At 36.2% G+C, this 26,016-nt stretch overlaps 2 protein-coding genes and 1 long non-coding RNA gene across 10 annotated transcripts; 2 read left to right on the top strand and 1 right to left on the bottom strand.

Annotated features, from left to right (window-relative positions):
* Positions 1–483: 483 nt before the first annotated feature.
* Pgant5 (polypeptide N-acetylgalactosaminyltransferase 5) lies at positions 484–20,327 on the top strand. 7 transcript variants are annotated; one of them, XM_012380624.2, is made up of 9 exons: positions 11,809–11,981; positions 12,065–12,138; positions 12,455–13,245; positions 13,427–13,745; positions 14,341–14,518; positions 14,936–15,116; positions 17,270–17,508; positions 17,626–17,760; positions 17,851–20,327. In XM_012380624.2, the coding sequence occupies exons 3-9, from the start codon at positions 12,627–12,629 to the stop codon at positions 17,998–18,000; spliced, it is 1,821 nt and encodes a 606-aa protein (XP_012236047.2). In that variant the 5' UTR covers positions 11,809–11,981; positions 12,065–12,138; positions 12,455–12,626; the 3' UTR covers positions 18,001–20,327. The 7 variants fall into 7 exon arrangements, with proteins under 7 accessions (XP_067212126.1, XP_012236050.2, XP_012236045.2 ...); XM_012380627.2 differs by lacking the exons at positions 11,809–11,981; positions 12,065–12,138; positions 14,936–15,116 and adding exons at positions 513–688; positions 16,258–16,438; XM_012380622.2 differs by lacking the exons at positions 11,809–11,981; positions 12,065–12,138 and adding an exon at positions 516–688.
* Positions 20,328–20,533: 206 nt separating this feature from the next.
* On the bottom strand, positions 20,534–21,474 carry RpL37A (ribosomal protein L37A). Its single transcript, XM_012380605.2, has 3 exons — positions 21,319–21,474; positions 20,931–21,059; positions 20,534–20,708 (listed from the first exon to the last, which is right to left on the bottom strand). The coding sequence occupies exons 1-3, from the start codon at positions 21,319–21,321 to the stop codon at positions 20,562–20,564; spliced, it is 279 nt and encodes a 92-aa protein (XP_012236028.1). The 5' UTR covers positions 21,322–21,474; the 3' UTR covers positions 20,534–20,561.
* Positions 21,475–21,623: 149 nt separating this feature from the next.
* On the top strand, positions 21,624–24,117 carry LOC105680164 (uncharacterized). 2 transcript variants are annotated; one of them, XR_010890457.1, is made up of 4 exons: positions 21,624–21,941; positions 22,337–22,518; positions 22,699–23,045; positions 23,913–24,117. It is a non-coding gene; the product is annotated as an uncharacterized lncRNA (long non-coding RNA). The 2 variants fall into 2 exon arrangements; XR_010890455.1 differs by having other exon boundaries at positions 21,633–21,941; positions 22,699–23,992.
* Positions 24,118–26,016: the final 1,899 nt, after the last annotated feature.

The raw sequence follows: 26,016 nt of genomic DNA, 5'->3' as shown, positions 1-26,016 counted from the left end.
ATATTCATTTTAATGAAACTTCAATTTGTTGCTCGGAGAGATTAAAAATTAAAACGTAAAAAGTTATAAAAATGCTCATAGAAAAGTAGTATATATTTAATACAGTGTTGAAATACAACATTATTTCAATGTTATCTCAATTGTATCTTAAAGTTAATCCAATAGAAATAAATGATATGAATAATTAATATCTTCTTTCGATTTTGCAAAGTAAAATTTAAATATGTTATCGACACTGATTTTAATACATGAGAAACTCTGGATAATATATTATAAAAATGCATTTATTAGTATTCTAACCTGGAAAATCTGGATAAATATCGAATAAAACAATGCAGGGAAGAAAGTATGGAAGAAACTAGTGGCGCCAGCTTGCGAACGCGTTGACAAATAATCTCCAGTGTATCATATCCGATTGTCGGACAGTCGGTGCTCGCGCAACACCTACACCACTGTCGATACTTTTCTTCCGGAAACGTCACCGCAAACATCGAACAGGTGTCGTCGTCCCCATATCGAGACGCCCTAACCTCGGCGTTTGTCGCTCCGCTCCGCGCCGCGCCGCGCGCCTCATTCCGCGCGATGTCAGGCGTATCCTCTGTTTAGTGCGACGACGGACGACATGCACGCCCGCGGGCTTCCTTCAACTGCTGTACCGTGTCGTTAGTTCGAGCCGCCGAGGAAGCAGGTGCGTATCGACAAGACAAAAACGCCGGGCAAATCGAGCCGGAGCCGCCTTGACGAGAGAGCGCGATCACCACCGCGTCGTCGCTGCACGTCCACGTCCCACTCCGTTCTCGTGCGATCGCGACTCTTGGCGCGCGGATCCCGAACAGAACGGGCTGGCGAACCGAGTCGGCACCAGGTAGACCGGAGACGTGTAACGATCGCTCTCAGCCGGGCACGCATCGCGATCGTTTTTATCGCAAGATCGAAGACAACTTCATGGTCGCTTCGCGTACAATCTATAGTACTCGCCGTGCACGCTCGAAGAGAGTCTCGTCGCTCTCGGTTCTCGCAGCACTGCTTTCGTGATAATTTGTCTTGGAATTTTTCATCCATACGTGCTCGGTGTTATCGCCGAGCGGATTCGGCGCTTGATTAAAATTAACGCGTGATCGCGCTTGTATTGGTGCCGCCGCGAGATTCGCTGTAAGAGCGAATATCCTGGACCGGGAAAGTTCATTCCCGAAGAAGAAGCAATCCGGCAGAATCTCTACTCCCGCGCCTCCGCGCCTACCAGTGTCATCGAGGAGTCCGCATCAGCGCGGGAGCGATTCGTCAGCGTGACTTAACGAGCCGAGAAAAGCACATATCATGCGAAACGTGAGTGGGTCGATCTTTACGCATAATCTCTGTGATGAAAGTTTGTGGAAGGCGCACTTGCCACGTTTTAGCGTCAAACGTGTGGCGCGAATAGCGGCTCCCCTTCGTCTTACGTGTCGCTCTCTCTCGTTGCTCCATTCGCGCGAGTGTGTGCGCATGCATGCGTGAACCTGCACATGTGTGGATTTACAGAGACGCGAGATTCGTTAGCGCGATTTTCACTCTATCGGTGAGCCGACTCGGCGGTCACGTCCTCGGCGACGGCAAGGAATGTATAATCGCGACGGAGTGATGTCCCTTCAGTGACACCTTTCAAAGAGAGATGCGCGCGAGCGGACACGCACGAGGCCGCCAGAAACACGCGGCGCGTGGCTCGCGTTAACGGTGCCACGAAGTAGGTACGCGAGCGAGCGCAACCCGCCGCGTTGCGTTGCGTTGCGTTGCGATTACGCACCAGCGAGCATCGCACGTCCCTCGTTTCTCCTCGATGAGGAAATGCCGAAACTAATTCCCGATTCCAACGGTGAACAATTTCTCGATTTATACTCCAAGTTTTCTGCTTTCGCATATCCAACATATGTACATAAATTTCGCGCAGACTTGCTGCATTACAATCGCGCGTACACGCTGCGCGACAAATGTACTGACGATAGCAGGACGGAAAAAGTGTTAAAAGTCCATTCGGATTTCAAGGATTTAAAAAGAATTGAATTCTCAAGATCACATACGGATAGAAATTCTGCACACCGCGTTTTTCTCGCGCCAGTTTTACTAGTAGACGCTCTGTAAAAAGCATGATGAGAATAAGTAGAAAAAAAAATATTAAAGCTTTTGATTCCAAAGATTAAAAATTTCAATTTTAGAAATCTGATATGTATACACAAACTCCACGTATTTTCCTTGCCGCGTTGTTGGTAGCTGCTTTAAAAAAATACGTTAAAAGCTCGTTTATTTTATTCCATTTCATTCGTGCAATTTAAATAAATAGATTTTTAATTTTAAGTATGAGATAGAATGCTATTTTATTTGAACATATATTAATACTTATTAAAAAAATTGAATTTTTTTCCGTATGGAAAATTCTTTGATACAACAAGTATTCCGTCCAGAAAGATTAAAATAGAAAATCTAGAAATGAACGAAGAAGTGCTAGGAGTATTTTCACTTGTTAGAAACTCGCGATTTCGTAAGAGTTTATATCAATTAATTGATAATCCATTTATTTTAAAAATTTCTTTATAGCACTCATATTTATAATCTAATTTAATTTATAGTTTTTATTCATCGGCCATAAATCATTGCTTCGCGCCTTAAAAAACATCTGTGACATATGTGGGAGGACACATGTACTCTATTGTTGTTTACGCGTATATAAATGTCCAACGTCGCATTACTTCGTATTACCGCTTCACATTCACCGCTAAACGTCGTCGTCCGCTTCCCCGTTTCATTCATATAACACGTTTGATCTAAGCAGAAGCCTTCGAGCGCTACTTAGAGCCACTTCACTAACTTATGCTATTTAGAACTTCACTAACTCCGATCTCGATCCGAACTTGGACCGAACTTAATCCATTCGAGATCCTTTGTTTCTTTCTAAAAATAGAAGTTTCAAAAATAGAATTTCTTTCATCCGTGAAATGTCATTGATTATTCCAGTTTCACTGCTCCGTCGATACACCGTAAAATCGCGTTTTTTGCCTGTTCATGCAAAATGCAATTTATAATAAAATAAGACTCGAGCAATTTAAAAAAGATTCGCGAAACACGTCGCGCCAAAATCGATCTATCGGAACCGGGTCAGTTGCCGAGGTCTCTGTCCCACGCTGTACCATGAACTAAAAATCAAGTTGAGAAAAAAATAGACGACACACAACTTTACTGCTCACTCTTTTCTGCTCTGTAAGGAAACGGTCGAGATTTAAAAACAGTGTTTACTTGTTTTGCTCGAAAATTACTTGTGGTTTCCCGTGGAAGACCATAGAAATTACCGATCTCTTTGCAATCTTCATTGCAAACGGCGGTTATTTGATGGATTTACAAGGCGTTAAAGCTTTTTACGGTCTCGGTTTAAAAATAAATTGACTGCATTTTTGCCCGATAATCCATCAATAAAACTGACTGTTCGTTCGAAAATACTGCGAACAACGACTGCGAATTGTGCGACAATTTTTCTCGTATCAATAAATTTGAATAATGCTAATTGTAGACTGCAAGTACGCGATGACGTGAATACCGCGACAATTTTTCATATCTCCGTGCCTTTCGTGCCTCTCGTGCTTTCATTGTAATATGCAAATGAACGCTATTGTACTTATCCGCCGGCGCTATTAATTCCCTTTCGTTCTCATTTCCCAGTTGACGATTGAAGAGTTCATTACAACAGTGGTAGAGTTCGTGTTTTCTTATTCAAAACTCGCGAAACATAAAAAATTCTTTATCTTGATCGATTTTAAAATTAGCTGTCACGAATTCTCGGCAAGGCGGGTCAAAGGCGTCATGTCGTTCACCTTTCGCTTCGGACGAGATTTCGGGCATTTCGCTCGCTCGATCGCCTGTTCAAGTCGGCTGTTCCGCGTACGAACTGATGGGCGGAAATTCGATCGGCCGATCACAACATTCCGCCACGTATTTGTCCTCTCTTCTTTCATCCGTTTCGCACGGGACGAAGCGAGAGGAGTCACTCTGTCGTCATCGTCGTCATCGTCGGTGCAGCCGGAGTGCCGTTTGGAGGAATGCGGCGCACCTGTCCGTCCGTTATCCGTCTTCGAAGCTGGTACAGAGCTGTTCGGGAGCTCGCACCGGCCGGTCTCTTTCTCACGGAGAAACTCGCTTCAAGGCCGCCGCCGCCGCCGCCGCCGTTTTGTAACGCGCGCCAACAACGATCCGTCACGGACCGAGGCGGCCAGGATGATTGTACAAGGGGGTTGCGATAACGATGCCTCCTGGGGGCAACCGCTATCCTCACGTTCTCACGTCGGAGTTTGGAAAGCGTGGGGAGATATCCGAGATTATCGCACGCGCTTCCACAATTGTACTGGTCCATCTGTGCTAACGCACAGGACGAACCAGTCGTGAGCGAGTCGATGCGACACGTTCAGCGGATTGCTTCATCCTTTATTCCGGTCGCCTCGTCGTCCAAATTTATTGCACCCGAATAAGAATTATTTATCTGTGTGGCTATACAGAGTCCTGTCCAAATATTGATCGCTCATCAGCTTTATCTGGCTGAAATTATTCGCAGAAGTGGAGCAAAAATGTTTGTCCTTTGCAACGTTCTCGCGAGATGTAAATCGTTGCCTTTTAATTAATTTTAAGTGCACTTCGCGGCCCAACCCGGGCTTGATATTTAAATTGATTAATTAATGAACATCGCGACAGATGAAAAAAGTCCGATAAAATTTTTTCCGTCCCAGAAAATGCCGGTTTCTACGTTTTTCGTTCCCGGGACAATGGCGAAATTAGCGGGTTTTTACGACGCAGGCTTCCCGGCAGATGGTATTCTTGATGGATGACGCTACTGATCCTCGGTACGCGCCATTTACGTCACCGTTTCTCTCGCGGGAGAGAAACGATACTTAATTAACGGCGCGCTTCGGTAGTGATTCACGAAACGAGTGAAAGGTGCTCAGCTCCTAGAATAAGCGATTAGCATGCACGGGATATTAGATAGCGTCTCTCAACATGAACGAGACAATATTAACTGGCCCGCAAGGACGCTTGCTGTAAAAATCCATTTCTTCGTGACCTTTTGTGACATTTGCTGTCATGACCGCGTGACTTGCTGTGAAGATTAAATGCCAAGATAATGTAAAGGATTGAGGAGTAGTATTTACGATTACAAACGTAAGAACGGACTTAATACGCGTGTACGTTTGAAATACGCTTTATGAGAGATTGTGTCGGGTGTAGATTTTGTCGAAACTTGAAACTTGAGTTCACTAACTTTGCACAAAGGTGTACTTCGATCTCCTTCCATCACGCAAACAAATTCGTATGGCTTTTTTATATTAAATTTAATATAAAAAATAGCACGAATATTTTTGGTTTTCTGATAATTTTTTTACATTGTATACGCAGGGCGTTATCGATTTCGTGATTTATAAAAACTTGAAAGGATTAATTTCTTAAAAATCCTTTTTGATATCCTTATATATATAATTCTCTGATTTTTTGAATTTCAAGCTTTAGCTTCTTCGTTTAATTTTTATTCTTTTTATCTAATGCTCTTTTGAACTTAACGTTTAATGCTTGAAGAATTTTGGGAAATGGGTTTTATTTTTCTGTATGTTTGACGATTGCTTTATCCGAAAACGATGAACTAACAAAGCTATTCGATAGGAAGTTTCAAAAAGAAATTAGATTGTGCGTTTGAGTGCGCATGAAAATCGCTATCAAAGGTGTCAAGACCAGAACTTATCTCTACATTGATACCGTATTACAAGTATGAATCATTCCACGCTATATCGCAGAGATTTCAAAGCCGTCAGGAAATAACCGACGAAATTTATTCGGCGGCGTTCTATTTGTGGTACAATTTATCTCTCAGGAAATATCAGCTTTTTCCGATTTGTCTAAGCCGACAAGACATTTATATGTACAAAAGACTTTGCGTATTACAAATGAACGCGCGCATAATAGCCGTACAAATAACATTGACGTCATCCGACAGTTTAATTTGTCACGTAGTTCATTAGAAATTTCGCCGTAGTTTGTTCATCCAAACAGTCAACGGTAAATAAATGCGACACGCGTAACGAGAAGTGACATTTACAGAGCGCTGCGCGAAATATATATACTGGCAGCGCAGCGCGTCAAATGCACACGCATGTATCGCCGCTAATCCGTTCTCCATTACCCGGAAAACCTTATGCCGGTTTGTGACCTGTATAAAACGGCGCGTAATAACGGTATCCGTACGATACCGCGATCTTCATTGTATCGCCGGTATTGTCTGTCCGCTGCGGCATAATTTTAGACGCCGGTAGGAGCACATTGTTCTCTCGAATTGGTACATGCATATACTTAACCCAGTGCAAATACGTGTCGTATGCATCTTTTTACAGAATTATGTCGCCTGTTTCATTCGTGAAACTTGTGTTTTCTAACGCACGAGTGTTTTTTTCAAGACGCGGTTTAACGATGAATTAGATCGATTGTATCGTGCGCTACTTCAACGCAGAAAGAATCGCTGACGGAGTAATTTTAGAAATATCTGGAAAATTGTACTTTTATGTTATTAAATATTAAATAATTATATAATTCGATATTTTAAAGTAATGTCAGAATTTCAGAAAATTAAATAGTTTCATGTTACTTTGGCTGTTCAAGGGTTATTCGAAAATAATGTGCTATCTCGTACTTTCAAATAATTGCGAAAATATTTGAAAAATATACGATGTAAAACCGCACTAAAGTCCGAAAGACTATACTTTTAACGTCGAACGAGATCAATAGCGTTTCGATTTGCGTTTCGTAGCTCACAGAGACTTTATTGCGCATGTAGGTGTCATGCAAACACACTCTATCGCGTTTGTGATCGCTAGTTGGCTGTTTAAATTAATCTGTGACGTCACGCCTTTTAAATTCAGTTCGATTGCATTATACCATATCAAATATTCTATCGCTATTTTATCATATCACACCGCTAGTTAACCACGAAATCGATAATATATACTCATTTACCATAAAATACTTGGTATACAATTTTATGAGTCCAAAGAAAACTTAATATATAGATTAGCGATATAAAAATTTTATTTATAATATTATATCGATTATATTACAACGATTATATCGATTATAAAGTAAAGTTGCAAGCTCACTTCGCACAATCTACAATTCTCGATAGAATTCGAAGTAGAATTCTATTCATAATTTTCTGTTCTGTTCAGAATTTTATGCAAATTTAGAATATATAATATATGAATGTATGTATTTTGTATGCATGCATTCTGATTTTTTCATTATTTTCTACATAAAATAACAAATAGATTTCTATCTCAAATTCTTGCTGTTGTCACAACAAAATTTTATTTTTCGATTGTTTGAAAAATTTTATATATCTTATACGGTAATTTTTTAATTATTTGCAAAGTTTTAGAAACTATAATGTGGTAGTTTTCCACCAAGAGACACAAGCGACACAAAAGTATTATTTTCTCTGTTGCTCATTGAATATCGAACAAAGACAGAGTGATACTTGTGTCGATTTGTGTCAACTTGTGTCTTTTACTGGAAAACATACTGTTTCTATTATTTTATTCCTGTTGTTTTACAATTTCCATCTGTGCCATTATCATAATGTCACGGAGTGTTATATCAATTTTAAAAGAATTATCATCTATCATTAGACAGATCTTTGTTACAGATGTGACACAAAAAGTGACCCCATTTTAAGTAGCCGATAATGTCGCAATTTACATGTGCCTTATTAGCGATATGCAACAATACAACGGTTTATTTCTATATTCTTTCTACATTCTTATTTTGATATTTGGTTAAATAACTGGTGCAAAGCGGTTCGAAGGCATCCAAGAAACCGGTTCTTAATGGATCCTTCTTCGAATGGAATGTGCATAGAGATTATTACGTTCGTTATATAGAAAGCGAAAAAAAAATAAGGATGAAAAAAAAAACTCTTAAAAGAAAGTAATTTAATTGACATAAAAATATTTAGGCGACTACGCTTTGTACAATTTAGCAATGAACAGTCATTGTTTGTTTTGTTCCTCGAGTTTCACGATTAAATATTACGGGATGCTCTTTCAGTTATTTATCTCTCATGAACTACAAGTTAAATTGACGTAGATATGACATACAACTTGTGTGTATTATGTAATTATAAGTTTCATAATTTTAGGTTGCGGCGTGTATTACGTTAATATTGAGCTCAGCCCTTCCCATGTGATTAGTTTGGTTAATTTTCCTTGTTAAGAGCTCAGATTGATCCCTCGAGGCGTTGTAGCGTTTAAGACACCGCTATATATGTTATCCTTGACAGAGATAAAAGGCAGCTTCATGTCAGACTAAATTTTATGAATATTTTCGAATTTTAAACGTCTGACATTAAATTAATTTATACGTCCAGTTGAAATAATCTTCTAAGGAAAACCAGCTTGAAATAGACTCAACCGAAATTCGATAATAAATTTTGAATAATAAATTCTTTTTCTGCCCGAGTTTATCCTCGCAGTTTAGTATAATAAATATTATAACAAGAGTTGCTACACTTGACATATTAATTCTGCGTTCATATTTTATATACATAACAATGATGAAGAAGGTTATTGTAGCTTTATAAAGAAACATGAATTAAACATGCACACTTGATATACCTAATAAACGTGAAATCATTACAAAGCCGTTATCTGAATTGTAAATTTTAATCTTGTACTTTTATGTTTACATTAAAAACTAAATTTATCCCACGAATGATCAGAATGCAAATGGTTCAAAATGTAAGAAATATATTTTCATATTTAATCTGGAAGTTTTTCAAGGAAGTTGTTACACAATTTGAGCTATTGCAGAGTTTTAGGGCTTTTTGCGGCGGATAACAAGATAGGGGCTTAGCTTTCATAGCTGTCTATTGTACAGGAAGACTTTTTCTTAATGACATTACCTGGCGTCGCATTGCGTCAATGTGATATTGGCGGACTTTCAAGCACTTCGATTACGACAATTCTCCATCGAAGAATGCTGAATAGAACTCAAATTTGATTACGCGGTGAGGAACGTTGAAAAGCTTTTATTTTGTTAGAAATAATTACATACATGTTGAAAATATCTATTTGAAGCTTTCAGGATTTCGAAGTTCTAAAGCTACAAAAATTGGTAATAACTTTTTCTCATTTTATCTTATTTATTTTATTTAAGATTGAATTGTATAATTCTATTCAAAGAATTTTTTTAGATATTATCAAGAACTCTAAAAAAATTCATATTTCTGAACAACAGCGAAAAAATTCAATAAATCTACAGAAATAAAATATAAAAATTGCACGATATGATTTTGTAATCCATTAGAATTTGGAAAATTTTCAGCCAAATACTGAAACATTATTAGAACTTTTTTTATTTTTCTTTCCACCGTTTAATTGCTAGAATCTTTTTCGGATTTTATCAGAAATTCTAGAATACTTTGTGGAAAACCAGGATTTTATTGATTGCACAATCTCTTTCGGAGTTCCGAAAATAAAGTGCTAAATCTACACAAGAATATTCTCGCAACGAACAGAAGATTAAGCTCACTAATTACATTACCGAATTAATTATCGAACTAATTTCTGCCGTACGGATTGCCGAAGTAGTAAAATAATTAATAATCAAATAATTAAAAAAGGGAGCTTCCCTACAAATTGATTAAAGAAACAGTATAATGAAGTATCGCAGAACCGCTGACACTGTCTTTAATGACAGATTCGTCGATCGGGGTCAGAAGTTGAATTAAGATTAGATGAAAAAAATTTCAAACTTTTATTTTTAACTCGGTATCGACGCGAATTAACTGACGCGTATTGACAGGATATCGATTCATCTTCCGCTTCGAAAGATTACCTCTGCTGCAGAAATCTATCTCGTAGAACGCAGTTTCGCTAATACGATACTAAAATAATCGAAATAACACACGTTAACGTGCATTTCGCGTATTTCAATTACAAATGTGCAATCCATCACCTTATCGTAAAAGGCTCCGACGACGTCGGTCACAGAAAAACATTTTGTCTTAATGATATTTACGTGCCGCAGTATTGATTTATCAGTCATTTGCATGCAATTTTACTAATAGTACCAGCGTTATCGCCCGATTATTAGACTGATAGTTGAAAATTATTGTAACAGTCTGTCAGAATCGTAAACCACCAATTTCTTTATGCCATTTATTATCGCTAACTGCGAAGTGTTTCATAGAGAATTTACCGTACTTCTCTGGGAAGAAATGATGAAAAAGTGGAAACGCAGAAATAGAGATTAAACGAAAAGAATATACGTGATGCCTAGCATTACCACATTGCTTATTACAATGTTTATCGCTGTGTGATTCTCTGCAACGTAAAAAAAATTTAACGTCAAGTTTCGAATTTAGTCTAAACTTTCAATTTTTTTTTTTTTTTTTTCGCGTATTGCTCGAATAAATATATTATATTTCATTGTTTTGATGATTGCAATTCCAAAATAAAAAATTCCAAATTAAATACGACAATCAAAATTTTACGTTATTTTTTTTATACTCTGAAACTGCCGGCATATTGTATGCAAAACGCGCACGACCGCGCTGGGAATCTGCCTCCGACTACTTTTTTTTTTTTATAATAGAAAGTCCGTGCAGCGCAACCAGAAAATGTCGTTCTTTGGGTCGCGCATAGTCATCCGACATTATTACTGCCATTTCCCGCTTGTTATCGTGATGAAAGTGAATTATTTAGCAGTCGCTAATTAATTAGTACCATCGGGAGCGCTGTTGTCTCATCACGATATAATTTCCCAGGCAGAGCCGGCCTCACTGGCTGCGTGGGATAATTACCCGCGTATTTCCGTCGCGTCTTTAAAACATTTTGTTATTAATCATTTTTCTTCGTTACAATTTATAGCCGACATCGATTGCAGTCGGCGGTATCAGAAATAAAAGTCAAGCTTGCCGTGTCGGGGCTGTTGAAAAAATATAACGCCTCGTAGCGTCGACAATTGGCGCGTTTGTTTGAAATCGCGAAAATTATTACGACTATTCCTCGTTTAAGCTGACCTTTCATTAAGAGATATACAAATAGCATGTCGTCACTGGCGTCGATAGGACACGAGATAAACTTGTCCGGTAATGTGTATCTGTTTCCAATAATCCCGCCAATGCACTTTTCTGCATAAAGCTGCGAGTTACTGGCGCAGCTCGCAGCGCGATACGCTTGTACGACGGTAGAGACGGCAGATAGCGATTTACACGCGACGTGATGTGATAAAAGCATACCAATACGGATGCAGAAGCGAATTTATCGCGTTACGACTATTATCTGATTCGCGCGCGCGCGCGCGGGCAGGAATTATATTCGCGCACAAGCGCTCACGAGCGCGTATGCACAAGTCGCGTGTCATTATATTGCCGGTTCTATTGTAGAAAGGCTGACGTGAAACTTGCGCATCGGTGCAGAGAGGCACGGAATTCGGTTTAAAATGACACTCTCCCCGCGATCGATGTGTGCGTCGTATGAATTAGTCACGTGCTAAATGTCTAAGTGTCGCAAACTGCTCCGGTTACCCTTGGCCGCGTATGCATTTTTTTCGCTCGCGCAAGCTGCTCGCGTGTTCATTCTTACAATGATCGTACCTTACGCAACAATTGAGCGTTCAAAACCAATTCAAAAGCGATCAGAAACACTCACATCGAACAGCCCATAAGTACGAAGGAATATAAAGTCGTAAAAATTGATTTTGTGCTGATAAACGTTCTAAACATCGAAGCGTGAAGTGTGGTAAATAATGTGATAATGGCGCTGTAAAGTGTCAAATAATGCAAAACGAGTGCGAAGAGTATTTTTTTCTCAGCATTTTTGTCCCAAAAGATATATAATATTTAGTTCAGTGAATTAAATGTTATTTTTTTAACAAAGCAGTTCTTAAATTAACTTTATATCGATGAAGGTTCTACATTTTGAACGATCGTGAGGAATATTTTCTTTAGATTTTTATAATAACTAAGTGTCATTTAGAAAAGTGGCTGATTTACATGTTTTCGCTCTCGCAGTTCCTGTAGCCAGGCTACAGTTACCTTTCTACAAGTCACATTCATCACAATTCTGCCTGAGTTCGCACGACTATGTAAGCAAGCTGTGTCGTATAATTCCGTCTTAGTTAACACAATTCTATGTATACGGAGAAAGAGGGGTTTTCTATCTATCTCCGTGATTCGTAGAATCGTGATAAGCGTGCGTAAAGTTGAAGCGAACGATCGATCTGCCGAAAGAATTCTGGTTGCATCTCCCCGGGCAACCTTTTAACATCAGCCGGGAATTCACGGCGATAAGAACGTTCTTTCTCTCTCTCTCTCTCTCTCTCTCCTCCTCGCTCGCTCTTTCATACAGCCGCGTGGCGGGCATTGAGAATCCATAATAAACCCAGCTTCTTTCTGTTGCAGCGCTGAAAACCAGTCATGTAATTCTACGAAGGTCTGTCTCTTAAAAGCATTGAGAATTCGGTGAATATTTCCGTGAAATCTCGTTCTAAAATCTTATCGGGGCTCTGACGCATCGGAGACCGGACTGGGTGATGAGCTCGTGGTACAAGCGGAAGACTGCCGCCGTTGAAAGATGTTCCGCTCCAAGATTCGCATTCATACGTGTCAAGTGATACTGCTGACGTCGCTGGTATGGTTCCTCGTCGACGTCATGGTGCTCATGCTCTATTCGGATTGCATCGGAGGGTCCGGATGGGGCTGCTCAGATAACAAGCAGCAGCAAGTGCCGCAGCAGTCCGAGGAGCCGCCCCAGCTTCACTCGAAACTGCAGACCAAGGACGCGCAACCGCTGCGGCACGAGTACAGCAACAAGAGACAGTACCTGCAGTCCAAGCTGCACTTGTGGCGACCGGCGAAGGTCGTGAAAGAGAGTAAGGGCAGCCCCGGCGAGATGGGGGCGGCGGTGCACATCCCGCCGGAGAACGAGGTCAAGCAGCAGGAGCTGTTCAAGCTGAATCAATTCAACCTGATGGCCAGCGACATGATCTCCTTGAACCGATCCCTCAAGGACATCAGACTCGAGGGCTGCAAGAATAAGAAGTATTCCAAGTATCTTCCAGACACGAGTATCGTGATAGTTTTCCATAACGAGGCGTGGACCACTCTGCTGAGGACGGTCTGGTCCGTGATAAACAGGTCTCCCAGATCGTTGCTGAAGGAAATCATCCTCGTGGACGACGCGAGTGAGCGTGGTACGTTTCATCATGTTTCACGCTTGATGAATCGATTTTTTTTCTATTTGTATTATATATTCATTTCGTAAATCACCTGTGCATTGTGTTAATAACGTAATTTATAAACGGAAGAAATATATGTACATATAAACAATTTATCTTCACGTGTGGAAATTTTACGAGTGAAATTATTCTGCAGAGCATCTAAAGCAAGACTTGGAGGACTATATAACCACGTTACCTGTTCCCACGTACGTGTATCGCACCGAAAAGAGATCAGGACTGATAAGAGCGAGACTTCTAGGGGCGAAACACGTCAAAGGACAAGTAATTACATTTCTCGATGCGCATTGCGAGTGCACCGAGGGTTGGCTGGAGCCGCTGCTCTCAAGAATTGCGAACGACAGACACACCGTTGTCTGCCCGATCATAGACGTAATTAGCGACGACACCTTCGAATACATCCCAGCCAGCGACATGACATGGGGAGGTTTCAATTGGAAATTAAACTTCAGATGGTACTGCAACATTATAATATGATATTAAGTATCTTTTGTTGATTTTAAAATTTATGTTTTTAACCAAATTAGTTCGACATCTTACTTTTCTGAGAAAAAAGCGACGGGAATTTGAATTGCAAATGCATAAATCTATGCGCGTGAATTTTGCATGCCGTAAATAGTTAGATTGATGTGTCGTTAAGGTTGCGCGAAATACTTAATCGATCCAAACCGATATTCATAGCTTTGTTGAATTATTAGATTCATAAATTCAGCGATTTTCAAGCTGATACGTTCATAAATTCATAAATTCACATTCTAATTCAATTCTATTTGCATACGATGGCTTGAAATACGATCAATAATAGGTGTTCTCTCCTTCATACGTACAATACATTTGCAAAGTGTTGATTGTTTGCAAATTTGTGGTTCCCGTAACATATTTACTATGGTTTAATTATTAAATTCGACTTATCTTTAATTAATTTTGCGCGAAATAAAGCGTGTTAACAATATTCTAAATTATATAACGTTGCATGCATTTATGGTATGTAAACTATGTAAATAGATCTTTCAAACAGATTCTAATGCTCTATTAATTTCGCCCAATAAGGTATAGGGTTGCGCAAAGAGAAATGGACAGAAGAAACAGCGATAGAACGGCGCCGCTACGAACACCAACAATGGCCGGTGGATTGTTTTCCATTGATAAGGACTATTTTTATGAGTTGGGCGCATATGACGAAGGCATGGACATCTGGGGTGGCGAAAATCTTGAAATGAGCTTCCGGGTGAGTCTTCAGATGCGAAAGAAGTAAAACAAGATTTTCAATTTGACGCAATTAGTTCCGAAAATTTTAAATAGCGTCCATTATTGCTTATATGGAGCAAACTCATAATCCAATTTAAAATAAACAATATTATTTTTAAGTTTGAAAAAAATAAGATCAAAATATTTCTTGAAAAACTGCTGATTTTGTATGCTAATATATTAATTACATGTAAATTAATTCGTAGAATTTCTTGATTTTGCTCATTATAAGAAATAAATTATTTTTAACATTTATTTGCCCCTTCATCCTGTATAAATAATTATCGTGTAACACATGATTTGTCACATATTTAATGAAGAGTTTTAAAGGATTTTCAAAGGGCATCCCTGCATAAACACTTTCGTTGTCATTTGTGAAGTAATAAGTTCCTTGTAGGTGTGGCAATGTGGCGGAACATTAGAAATCAGCCCGTGCTCACATGTGGGACATGTGTTCCGAGATAAAAGTCCGTATACATTCCCTGGTGGTGTGAGCAAGATAGTCCTGCACAATGCGGCCAGGGTGGCCGAGGTCTGGATGGATGAGTGGAGAGATTTTTACTATGCCATGAATCCAGGTTAGATAATCAAGTGTATCGTTTAATCAATTTTTACAATGTTTCATTCAAATTGCGCTAAATGATGCCATCATTATGCACATCGACTAAACGTATCTCATATGTGGAGTAACGTCAGAACTCTTGAATATGCTTACGCAAATCTTCATCTTTCAAAATTTTAAACATATACATTTGATGGAATTCACGTAAAGATATGGAGAAATTTATTTGTATCGAAATAAGAGAGATTTATTTTATGACGAGTATTATTAACGTTCCGACATTTTCATATAGCTGGTGTTCATGTAGCGCTTATATCGAAATCAATAATGTTGTTTAATGAATCATAAATTGCAGTATCACACAAGCCAAATTACATTATACTTGACGGGTATCTGATACAAGCCGTTTATATTATATATCTCGTTGAATTATTGTGATTCATATACTTATAGCTATTGTGAGCTGCAGTTGTTTTTGAATGCATCATTTCCTCGTTAACAAGTTGTTTCTCCATTTGACTAATGATTAATAACACTCTTGCATTAATATATATATTTTTATCAAATAATTTTTAATACCATAAATTAGTTATAATTGTCTTCTATATGTGTCATGCACATTATATGTGTGTATTTACTAATATTTCGTACATAACACCAGTAGTTGCGTACATTAAGAGTTGCTAATATCTTGAAACCGAGATCTCTAACTATAGAAATCATCCCCAGTAGAATCTATATGTGATTGCTCAAGATACTTTTCATCCCGCTCACACGTTCGTCTCTTCGATCGACTAGTAAATCGACAGTTTGCGCAATGCGCGAATCAGGAATAGCAGCAGGCACTGAACCTGGACACTCCGAAGACAGTTTTGTCGCTCTCGATACAAATGCTGGTGTAGTCTTAACCACTCATCCATCCAGCCGACTAACCAATTGAAAAAAAAAAAAAAATTGCGCTTGCTTTTAATCGATTCCTTTTATCAAGCTACATTATAGGTGCCGCAGGAAGAGTTCTAAATCTCCACCACGGAGGCGCAGAATGTGACATTTGCTATGTGTTACTGTTCCTTTTTTTTTTTTTTTTTTTTTTAACTTGTCTTGTTACTTACTAGCTATCGTAACTGCTAACACACTAACAGAACTGAGTTGGTTAGATATGGATGTGTGGTGGGACATTGGAAATTGCGACGTGCTCGCACGTCGGTCATGTATTCCGTAAGTCAACTCCGTATACCTTCCCGGGCGGTACGAGCAAGATAGTCAACCACAACAATGCGCGGCTCGCAGAAGTTTGGTTGGACCAATGGAAGTACTTCTATTACAACATTAATCCAGGTAGCACTAACACACTGGCGTATCTTACAAAAAAACAAAAAAAAAAAAATCATAATAATCTATCGCTGAATCCCTCAATACTTATGCATCGATCGCTTTGCTATACAGCATGCTTCTGTGATTTTGGGAAGTCCGCATGTCTATCTGGATCAATTATTTCTGTTATTGGTTTTATCACGGCTTTGGGTACTCACTGTCTCTATCAGATACCCGTTAACACTCGTTTAAAGCAGCATTGCTGTTACATTCAACTGTAATGTTGTTACTTGATAGTCCGTTGGGTAATAGTAAGTACAACATACACGAATAGATAAGAGCAATTATGCAAATGAAATGTTTAGAGATATACTTGGAGTAAGAAATAAATAATAAGGTTCGTGGTATTCGAGTTACGAGCATATAATGTGAAGCGTACATGTATAGTTTACTTTTCTCATTCACGATGTAGTTGCTCAAACAATTTTGATGAAGCACAAAATACATTTCTGCATGCTACATTTGCAGATATGCAGGACAATTATTACATATGTAAATCAACGTTAGTTCATAAATATATAGAATTTGAAAGGTGTAAAGTAAAATTTACACCTTTCAGATTTCCAGAAAAAAAACGTTGCACAGTTATTTTTTAGGAGCAAGCATATGGCAATTAATGTATTATACAATACAGATGGCAAAAGTTTCTTTAGTTTAGCACAAAATTCTAGCAAATTCTTCTTTTCAATTTCAATTTACATGCAAGCACAATATATGAAAATATGTGTGAATAAATCTCTTTTGTAAATTATATTATTGGCGTTACGGAAAATCTATTGTTTTTTTTTTTTGTAGGAGCGCGAAACGTCGACGTCGGCGACGTGTCCGAGCGAATAAAGCTCAGAGACCGATTGAAGTGCAAAAGCTTCAGATGGTACTTGGAGAACATATATCCGGAATCGCCAATGCCACTAGATTATTACTACCTTGGCGATGTGAAGAATGTCGAAACGCAAACCTGTTTGGATACTATGGGCAGGAGGACCGGGGAAAACGTTGGAATTAGTTATTGTCATGGATTAGGTGGCAATCAGGTTTGTGTCTGTCTTTCGCAAATCATCTCACACATTTGGTGAAAATCGAGATATCGTTTCTACTTAGAATGCGTTAGAATGCTACATTATTTCTGACGTAAACCGCATGTTATCCAGGTATTTGCTTACACTAAGCGGCAACAGATAATGTCCGATGATATGTGCCTTGATGCAGCTAGTCCACAAGGTCCTGTGAAGATCGTACGATGTCATGGCATGGGTGGTAATCAAGCGTGGGTTTATAATGATGAGGTGAGAGAGCATATTGGAAGAACAAATAATTATCGCACGAAATTATTAAGTGAGAAGTATTTTTCATTAATGCGACTGATACACTTTCAGACCAAAATGATTAAGCACACAAACACGGGTTACTGTTTGTCAAAACCCCATTCGGGCGACGCGTCGCAACCCGTCTTGGCGCAGTGTGACGTCAACAATGTCGGCCAAAAATGGATCATGCGTAGCAAATTCAAGTGGCAAGCCAGCTAATACAAATCGCAAGATCTGTACACAATATTTGTTAATATATTTAATGAACGGTAACCGACTGTTCGCCAGCTACTTCCCAAGTGTGCGTTATATAAAAAAAAAAAGAGAGGATGGAGTATTGCAAGCAGTGGCAGAGAGGAATCAGTATCACGCCTAATCGTGTTTCAAACGTGCGTCAAAATGGAATTGACAGTGCGCGAGGAGACGAGATTCGTAGTTAACTGATTTGATTCTATAGGATTTATTTACTATAGCAGTATCGAGAATTTACTGCCATTCCCTTGTAGTACGGTTCTTATGGTACGCCTTGATCAATGCACAAGAGTGACAGGGATGCATTTCTCTGGCCGCGTGTGAACATAAGTGATACTAAATGACAGAGTGAACTTTTTTTCTTCTTTCCTGGTTAAGAACCTGTAGAGAAGAAATCATATCAGACCACTGTTATAAATAAAATAATTGTTAATACAAGAGAGAGAGAGAAAGAGAGAGACATATTTGATAATTTCGGATGAATGTAATGACGGATGACTGCCCATTAGATCGGTGCGTAATGATGAAATGTGAATATAATAGAAATTTGTCGCGAAATAACGGAATGAATGAAAAGAATGCTAGTGAAAAATCGATGTGACGCTCTACCAATAATAATATAGAAATTATTATTGTACCATTTAATAATTAGGGAAGAGCACTGGACCTTTTTATATTCATTCGTGTTTCCGATAGTTCCTCGTTGCATATCGTTTGTATAATTTAACTATTACGCATTGTTTCGTGCAAAGGATGTACTTATCAGAATTTATTATATCAGAATTTAGCAATATAGAACTACATTCATCAAGTTTTAGTTAGATGCATGCGATTATTAATTGTTGTTCGTTTATGGAGACATAACGCAATTTCTAGATATACAGAATGTCTTCCATATTTTAACAATAGCGGATGAATATTTTCTTAGCGTGATCAGTCATCGCGCGCGCATTTGCGAGTTATTTGTTAATCGTTTCTTTGACGAATGTTTAATCTGCAAATAGCCATATGATGAAAAATTACGCGGTGAATCGCTTTAAAGAGAATAACTTTTGAGTGCGACGCTCATAGCACTACCACTTTATAACTTAAGAAATAAATTTAATGAAAGTATATCATTAATTTAAAGGAAAAAAAAAAAGAAAAAAAATAATCATCATACAAAAGATTAACTGCATGAAATCATCTCTATTTCGAATCCTAGCATCTTCCGTCTTTGACATCATGAGTTACAATTGACCGCTTTTCTTATCTTTTCAATAGTTGCGAAAGATACATCTTTTGCTCGATGTCAGAGATACCGAAATCTTTTATTGGAAACGAACTTCTGAAAGTTTGTTCGTACTCTCGTGAAATGTTTTATGTTCTTCCCTTGTAAATGCTATTGACGAATATACTCATTATATTCTTATGTAATCTAAAAGAAAACGTTATTTGGTGATGGTGCAACGTTAATAGCTTAATACATTTGTCTTTTAAGACTGTGGTATTTATTTTTGTATAGAATACAAATTGAATTATATGTTGAAATAAGTGATGTATTAGTCTACTTCAGCGACGAGTGATAAAATGTTCGATCGCGATCGAAAAAAAATTATATTCTATTATAGTACCTTCTTGCAAATACGTCATTCCTTGCGAGCTAATTTCACACTTGATTTCACTTTACGACAAATATTACTATTAACGAATAAAATTGCTAATGATCTATTTCCATTTTAATCATTTGCTCAACGAACAATGATGTCTAGCTTCACAGTTCAATCTATTATGATGATGCGAAAGAAGAATAGTTTCGATTGTTGTAATAGCCTGAACTGCGTAAGCGCGATCTTTTGAAGACAATAAAATTATTTGTAACTTTATTAAGTTTATATAGTACATGTCTCTCTATAATACTAGCATAATGATTTAAAACATTTTTAAAGTAGATAAAATTTGCAAAAATAAATATACATACATTGACGATATTTGAATCCAATTTTAGTTGGTTTTTTTCAAAATGTAATTAAGATTGAGTAAAAGAAAGATGTTTTTAAAGTAATCTACTTATAGCTGTTCAAATTGTATCATATAAGAATATTCTATACAACCTTATAAAATAACCACGATCAATAAAATAACATCTTGTTAGAATAAACAATTAGTTTCATTACGTACAAAAATGTTGGTATTATTTCGACACTTATAAAGATTCTTGTTCAATAAACACAATAATAATAATTTCAGGATCTATCATTAAGCAATTTTTGTTACGATTAATTATTATGACCAATAAAAAATAATGAAAAATATGTTTTTACTACAAGTAGTACGAGTTTAATAAATATAATTTCCTTTATTACTCTAATGAAATTATATATTTATCATTGTAGTTGCATGAATCTATTAGAAATTGCTTTAAATTATTAATATTAAATATGCAGGTATTGGTATCATTGGTATCAGTTATGAAAAGTAATTAAAAAAATAAATTGGTATTAAATAAAATCACAGTAAATTGTTCAAAAGATATTTATTACATACATTTACTGTTCTTTAACTTCACGTAATCGCCGCACTGCTGATCTTACTGAAGCGGCAGCTGTGGTAGAATATACCCATGCACCACCAGCAACTGTCCTTTTGCAACGTTTGCATGACCAGATTCCTACAACACTGCGTTTCATCGCCTCCTGTCAAAAATGAAAGCAACACAAGTCAATATTAATTTTTCTTAGACTTCAACTATATATCGTTTTGCCAAATATTTGTACAAATTTTTACTCATGTTGAAATACAAAGCACACATTTATTACACTGACATCTCAATTTTAGAAAATGTCAAATAAAACATTGACTTTCTCTTTTCAGTCCTTATAATACTTATAAGATAATAGGATGAAAAAATTATTTACCTTGCCACAAAATGAGCAAGTGTACTTGCTGTGTTGTGTGATTTCCATCTTCTTAACCATTTTTCTAAGGGACGCGCCATAACGGGTTCCATATTTACCAGTAATTCCAACCTTCTTCGTGCGCTTGGCCTATTAAAAATTTCAAGCAATATTACAATATCTATCCTAAATAACTTTAATAATTTTATAGATCAGGGAATACACATAAAACTGCCTCCAAAACATAACCTCTTTCTAAGGTTAGATTCTCTATTTAGTCACGTGAAATTAACTTTTTGCTATCAAATAAATTTGACAAGAATTACTCGAAGACAATAATATTTGCTCGGTAATGGACAGCTTGTACATTTCAACGAGATTTCGCGTGTAAATTTCGATGAAATCTTACCATTATAAATAAGTAGAATACAATTTCGCGCAGAACCGGAAGCGAAAAGATAGAAGAAGCATACAAGGCAACTCAGAAACCCACTAGTAAAAGTGAAAAGAGAGAGCAGCGGCATCTGGGCCATTAAGCTATGGTATTCCAGTTATGTTGTATAGGATGCGTTCCGTTTCATGCATGATGCGCATTAAAGTGCTGAAAATCTATAGTGTACGTGACATGAACTATAGATTTTCCGATGTTCTATTGGTCACAAGTCTCTGTGCCGCGAGTGCTAGTGTATTTCATATCCAGTTAAGCCCATATCAGACTACACATTGAAGATTAAAGATTGAAATTTAACCAAACGAAACAAAAGAAACTAAAAGTTTTTTGTTCTGATTGGTCAAACTTCAATCTCAATCTTCAATGCGTAGTCTGATACAGGCTTAATAGACATTGGTATCAAATTACTTCAAGTGTTGTTAACCAAGCGACGCTCTTCGCATCCATTTTTTATTGTTCTTCCATTGTCGAATCCGAGTTACAAGTTCTCGTGGGTATCCTCGTGGTTCAAATCTTGCCTGTCTTGTTTTGCAGCTAGAGTGCAAGATTCTGGCGAGTCGGTTTCTTCCATGTGACGTGTGGTGAGTAAATTTTTTCCGACATTTTTTATTAATAATTTCAAATAGCTAAGATTAAGAATTAAAGTTTTAATAATCTGTAATAGATATATTTCTATATAACACCAAGTTTTCATATCGATATTTTTATTGCACTTCACGTTGATTCTACTTCTTCAAATAATTCTAATTTAAACATATATTACAAATTTCTATAAAAAAGGGCTAATGAGTCAATGCTAGATGTTCGTACAAATATATATTTAGCAAATAATTTTATTTTGTTATTTAAATAAAGTTTATTTGGTAAATATATATTTGCACGAACATCTAGCATTGACTCATTAATCCCTTTTTATAAAATTTGATTTTTATTATTAAGAATCTTATTAATTTTTAATGTATTACTATTTTTTCAGAATTTTTCCATTCTTTTATTGAATCTGCATTAATCTCTGAACATTCTCAAAGTACAAGTTTTAATTCAGCAAGTACATGTGATATTGGAGATGTGGGTGATGTGATAATTTCTGTGGCTGAATCTAACTCTAATTCAAACAAGTAGTTGGAGCTGTTAGAACGATACGTCACACAAAATTATGTGAGGCATTTTATATTAAGATTTAACATTACTATTTGATAGAGTCCTAACATTTCCAGATAGCACAACACATCTTGGGGATATCTTTAAGATATTTTCAGGATGTTTTGTGCTATGTGAGATTGTTCAAAATTGTTTAATATGGTTTTTTGATAAATAAAATTTTTTATTTTGTTGCAGAAGCCCTGTCAGAAAATGTATATTATTCAGCTCTAAATGAGAGGAAATTTCAAAATTGTGTGACTGCAGTAATAACAGGAAACTACGATATGAAAATATTCACCTTCAACAGTGGAATCTTAATACAGTACAAGACGATATTGGATAAATTCCTAATACTTCACTCAAGATAATTAGTAATATACAAGAACAATGTTATAAAAAAAGGACAATTTTTTTCATCAATTTGAAGAGGAATGTTATTATGGTTACCAGCACCCGATTGTCGCCTTGCAGTGTTCACTCAAGAAAGCAGACAGGCAGACTATGACGTTGAATAGCTGGACTGCTGAATGAAAGAATCAGATGTATGTATCACATGTATGTATTGGTATGAGAGTCAGTTTTGAGAAATAGAATTCCTTTACTAGTAGTTCTAACTTGAAAGGGCACAACAAAAAATAATCGTTTGTAGCATCTTTTTTTTTATTATAAAAATGTATGTGTTGTATTTTAATTAAATTTAGGTGCGACATTTGTTTTTTTTTCCACTGTTTGGTCGCTTCGATTAAACTGTTCTAAAGAGTTCTTAAAACAAGTTATAAATTTTATTTACAAGAGTTCTTAAAAGGTTTTAATTTTTAATTAAGGTTTTAATTTTTAATAAAGGTTTAATATTTTAAGGTTTATAAGGTTTATAAGATTTGTAAGAAATACATTTTGTAGATTATTAAACATATAATTATTTCTAATTTTTTTGAAAATATTGTTCTTTATAATTTTACCTGAGACAGAGAAGAACGGAGCAAATAAATTTAGCATGTGTAATTATTTTTATTAAGCAATTAGAAAGCAAATATATAATTTAAAAAAAAATCAGTTTTTCTATTTAATTGTCCTATAATTAATGCAGAATTGAGATCTATGTCTTATATTGCATTGATCCATTATGGAATTACAATTGATTTAACGATTCCACAACCTAAAAATATTAAACTCAATTAATGTAGAATTAGGCAATAATTGAGAACATTAATTTTCAAGTTAGAATTGATCTAAAATTGCTCTGTTTTGCGAACATACTTCTGTAATCAATCTTTGAACAATATTCTCAATTGTATTAATCAGTTCTGCAGGAATTCTAGATATTTTGCTATCTGGGTATATATTTCCTTTTTTTTTACTTTTTATTCTTTCTGTTCTGTAATTTTTTGTTTTTATTTTTTGTTCTACAGGGAAATGTGTGAACAATTAAAAAAAAAACAAAAGAGAAGCTTTTCAGAAGCTTGGCTTAATAATGATAGAGTGAAATCTTGGATACGCAAAGTATCAGATGATGATAGTGTTTTCCATTGTATTATATGTAATAAAGATATTTCGTGCAATACTAACGTTTTAAGGCATGCAAATTCTAAGGGCCATAAAAGAAATTCAAGTAACGATGGTTCAAATCTAAGAAAATTTCGAAAACCCCCATTTCAACAACAATGGTTAGATATTAGGCAATTTAAGCCATGGCTACGCGAAGTGCCAAATGATGTGAATTCATTTTTTTGCTTGTTTTGTAAAAAAACGATGGTTAACGGCTTATCGTACATATATAATCACGCACAATCCCAAACACACATTAAGATGTCTGAAGAAAATCAGATGTCTGAAGAAAATCAGATGTCTGAAGAAAATCAGATGTCTGAAGAAACCAAGAAAATAAATGAAAATAATATGATGGAAAACGATGAATCACTTTCGACATTTGAAGAGCGAAAAAGATCAGCAGAAATTCGTTTTGCCGCATTGATCGGTAATAAAAATATTCCATATCAATGTTCAGAAGATATTCTCAGTTTTTTTCAACAAGTAGCAGAAGATCGCGTGTTGAAAAGTATGAGTATGGATCAAACAAAATGTAAAAATATAATTATGAATGTGTTATATCCAATAGACATGAACCGTGTGATCAACAGCATTCAAAAGACAAAATTTTCAATTTTTATTGACGAAACGTTTGACTTTTTACGTGAAAAATACATAACGTTTTTTGTTCGGTATGTTGATCGTGAAACACTAGATATCCGCTCGCAATTTCTAAAATTCATTAATATTGATGAAAAAAATAAGTCTGAGGAAAAATTGTTTTATATATTTCAATGTGAAATGACGAAACTTAATACTCCATTTTTAAATATTGTTGCTTTATCATATAACAGTGTGCCTATTGAAACAGACAAATATTTACTATTTAAGAAAAAGCTGAAAGAAATTTGTAAAAATTTGTTAACATTTTCATGTCCATGCCATTCCACTGCGTTGGCTGTGAATACTGCATATGATAACATACCGAAGCATTGCACAAAATTTTTAAAAGAGATCGCAAATTATATTTACAATAGTTCCAAAAAGTCGATTATTTATAAAATATTTAATGAATGTTTTCAGGAAACAAATTACAAAAAATTGTCTGGTACATGGTGGCTTTCTAACTATTTATTCTTTAAAAAACTTTTGGCATCTTGGGATATTGTCAAGTTTTTATTTACTAAAATGGTCAAAAATGGAGATACAAAGTCTGAAGAACAGCAGGATTTATTAATTCTAGTGGAAAGTCTTGATTTAAAGGCATATTTATTATTTTTAAAACATATTTTAAAACGTTTTAATTCATTTAATGTATTTTTTCAAACTCTAGAAACAAAAATTCATTTATTGCAACCAAAGTCAATAGAGTTTTTAACTATAGTCTCTAAATATTTTTTGAAAGAAAAGTGTTTACAACATTTATGTAATAATATTCAATTTTCCCAAAAAGAGAATCAAAAAGCTTTAGATAAAGTAAATTTCGGATCAGAATGTGAAGAATACCTAGAAAAATTGATGATGGAAGGACACGTAGACATTGTTGAAAATGTTCGAGAGAATTGTTTAAAATTTTACGTAACTGCTGCCGAGGAAATTAGTAAAAGATTACCAATTAATGACAAATTTTTATCGAAATTAAAAGTTTTCGAAGCAGAGATAGCTTTATATGATCCTGACAGAAAAACATCATTCAGTGATGTTTCTTTTATCGCTCAAACCTTTGGTGGTTTTGACCTAATTGGTTTAAGGAAAGAATGGAATGCTTTATATCTAGATCTTAGAACCGCAGAAAAACGAAACCTTTCAGAATTAAATTTTGATGATATGTGGAAACAAATTTTACATCAATACTCCATTAATAATAGTAAATATCCCAATCTGAAGTCTCTTTTGAATGCTGTTAGATCACTTCCGAATTCAAACACCGATCCAGGAAAAAAATTTTCTTTTATATGAGATTCAAAAACGCCAAAACAAGAAATT

This window comes from Linepithema humile, chromosome 5, assembly GCF_040581485.1.
Source record: "Linepithema humile isolate Giens D197 chromosome 5, Lhum_UNIL_v1.0, whole genome shotgun sequence".
Classification (NCBI taxonomy): domain Eukaryota; kingdom Metazoa; phylum Arthropoda; class Insecta; order Hymenoptera; family Formicidae; genus Linepithema; species Linepithema humile.
The sequence above is the reverse complement of the archived record's forward strand: the minus strand, read 5'-3'. Positions and strand labels throughout refer to the sequence as shown.

Coding starts and splice junctions, on each gene's coding strand:
- RpL37A (XM_012380605.2), bottom strand. Junction 20,709..20,930: donor CTTGCTCATTTTGTGGCAAG/GTAAATAATTTT, acceptor CATTTTTGACAG/GAGGCGATGAAACGCAGTGT.
- Pgant5 (XM_012380627.2), top strand. CDS start 12,627: ATGTTCCGCTCCAAGATTCGCATTCATACGTGTCAAGTGATACTGCTG. Junction 13,246..13,426: donor GGACGACGCGAGTGAGCGTG/GTACGTTTCATC, acceptor ATTATTCTGCAG/AGCATCTAAAGCAAGACTTG. Junction 14,519..16,257: donor ATCTTGAAATGAGCTTCCGG/GTGAGTCTTCAG, acceptor TGAGTTGGTTAG/ATATGGATGTGTGGTGGGAC.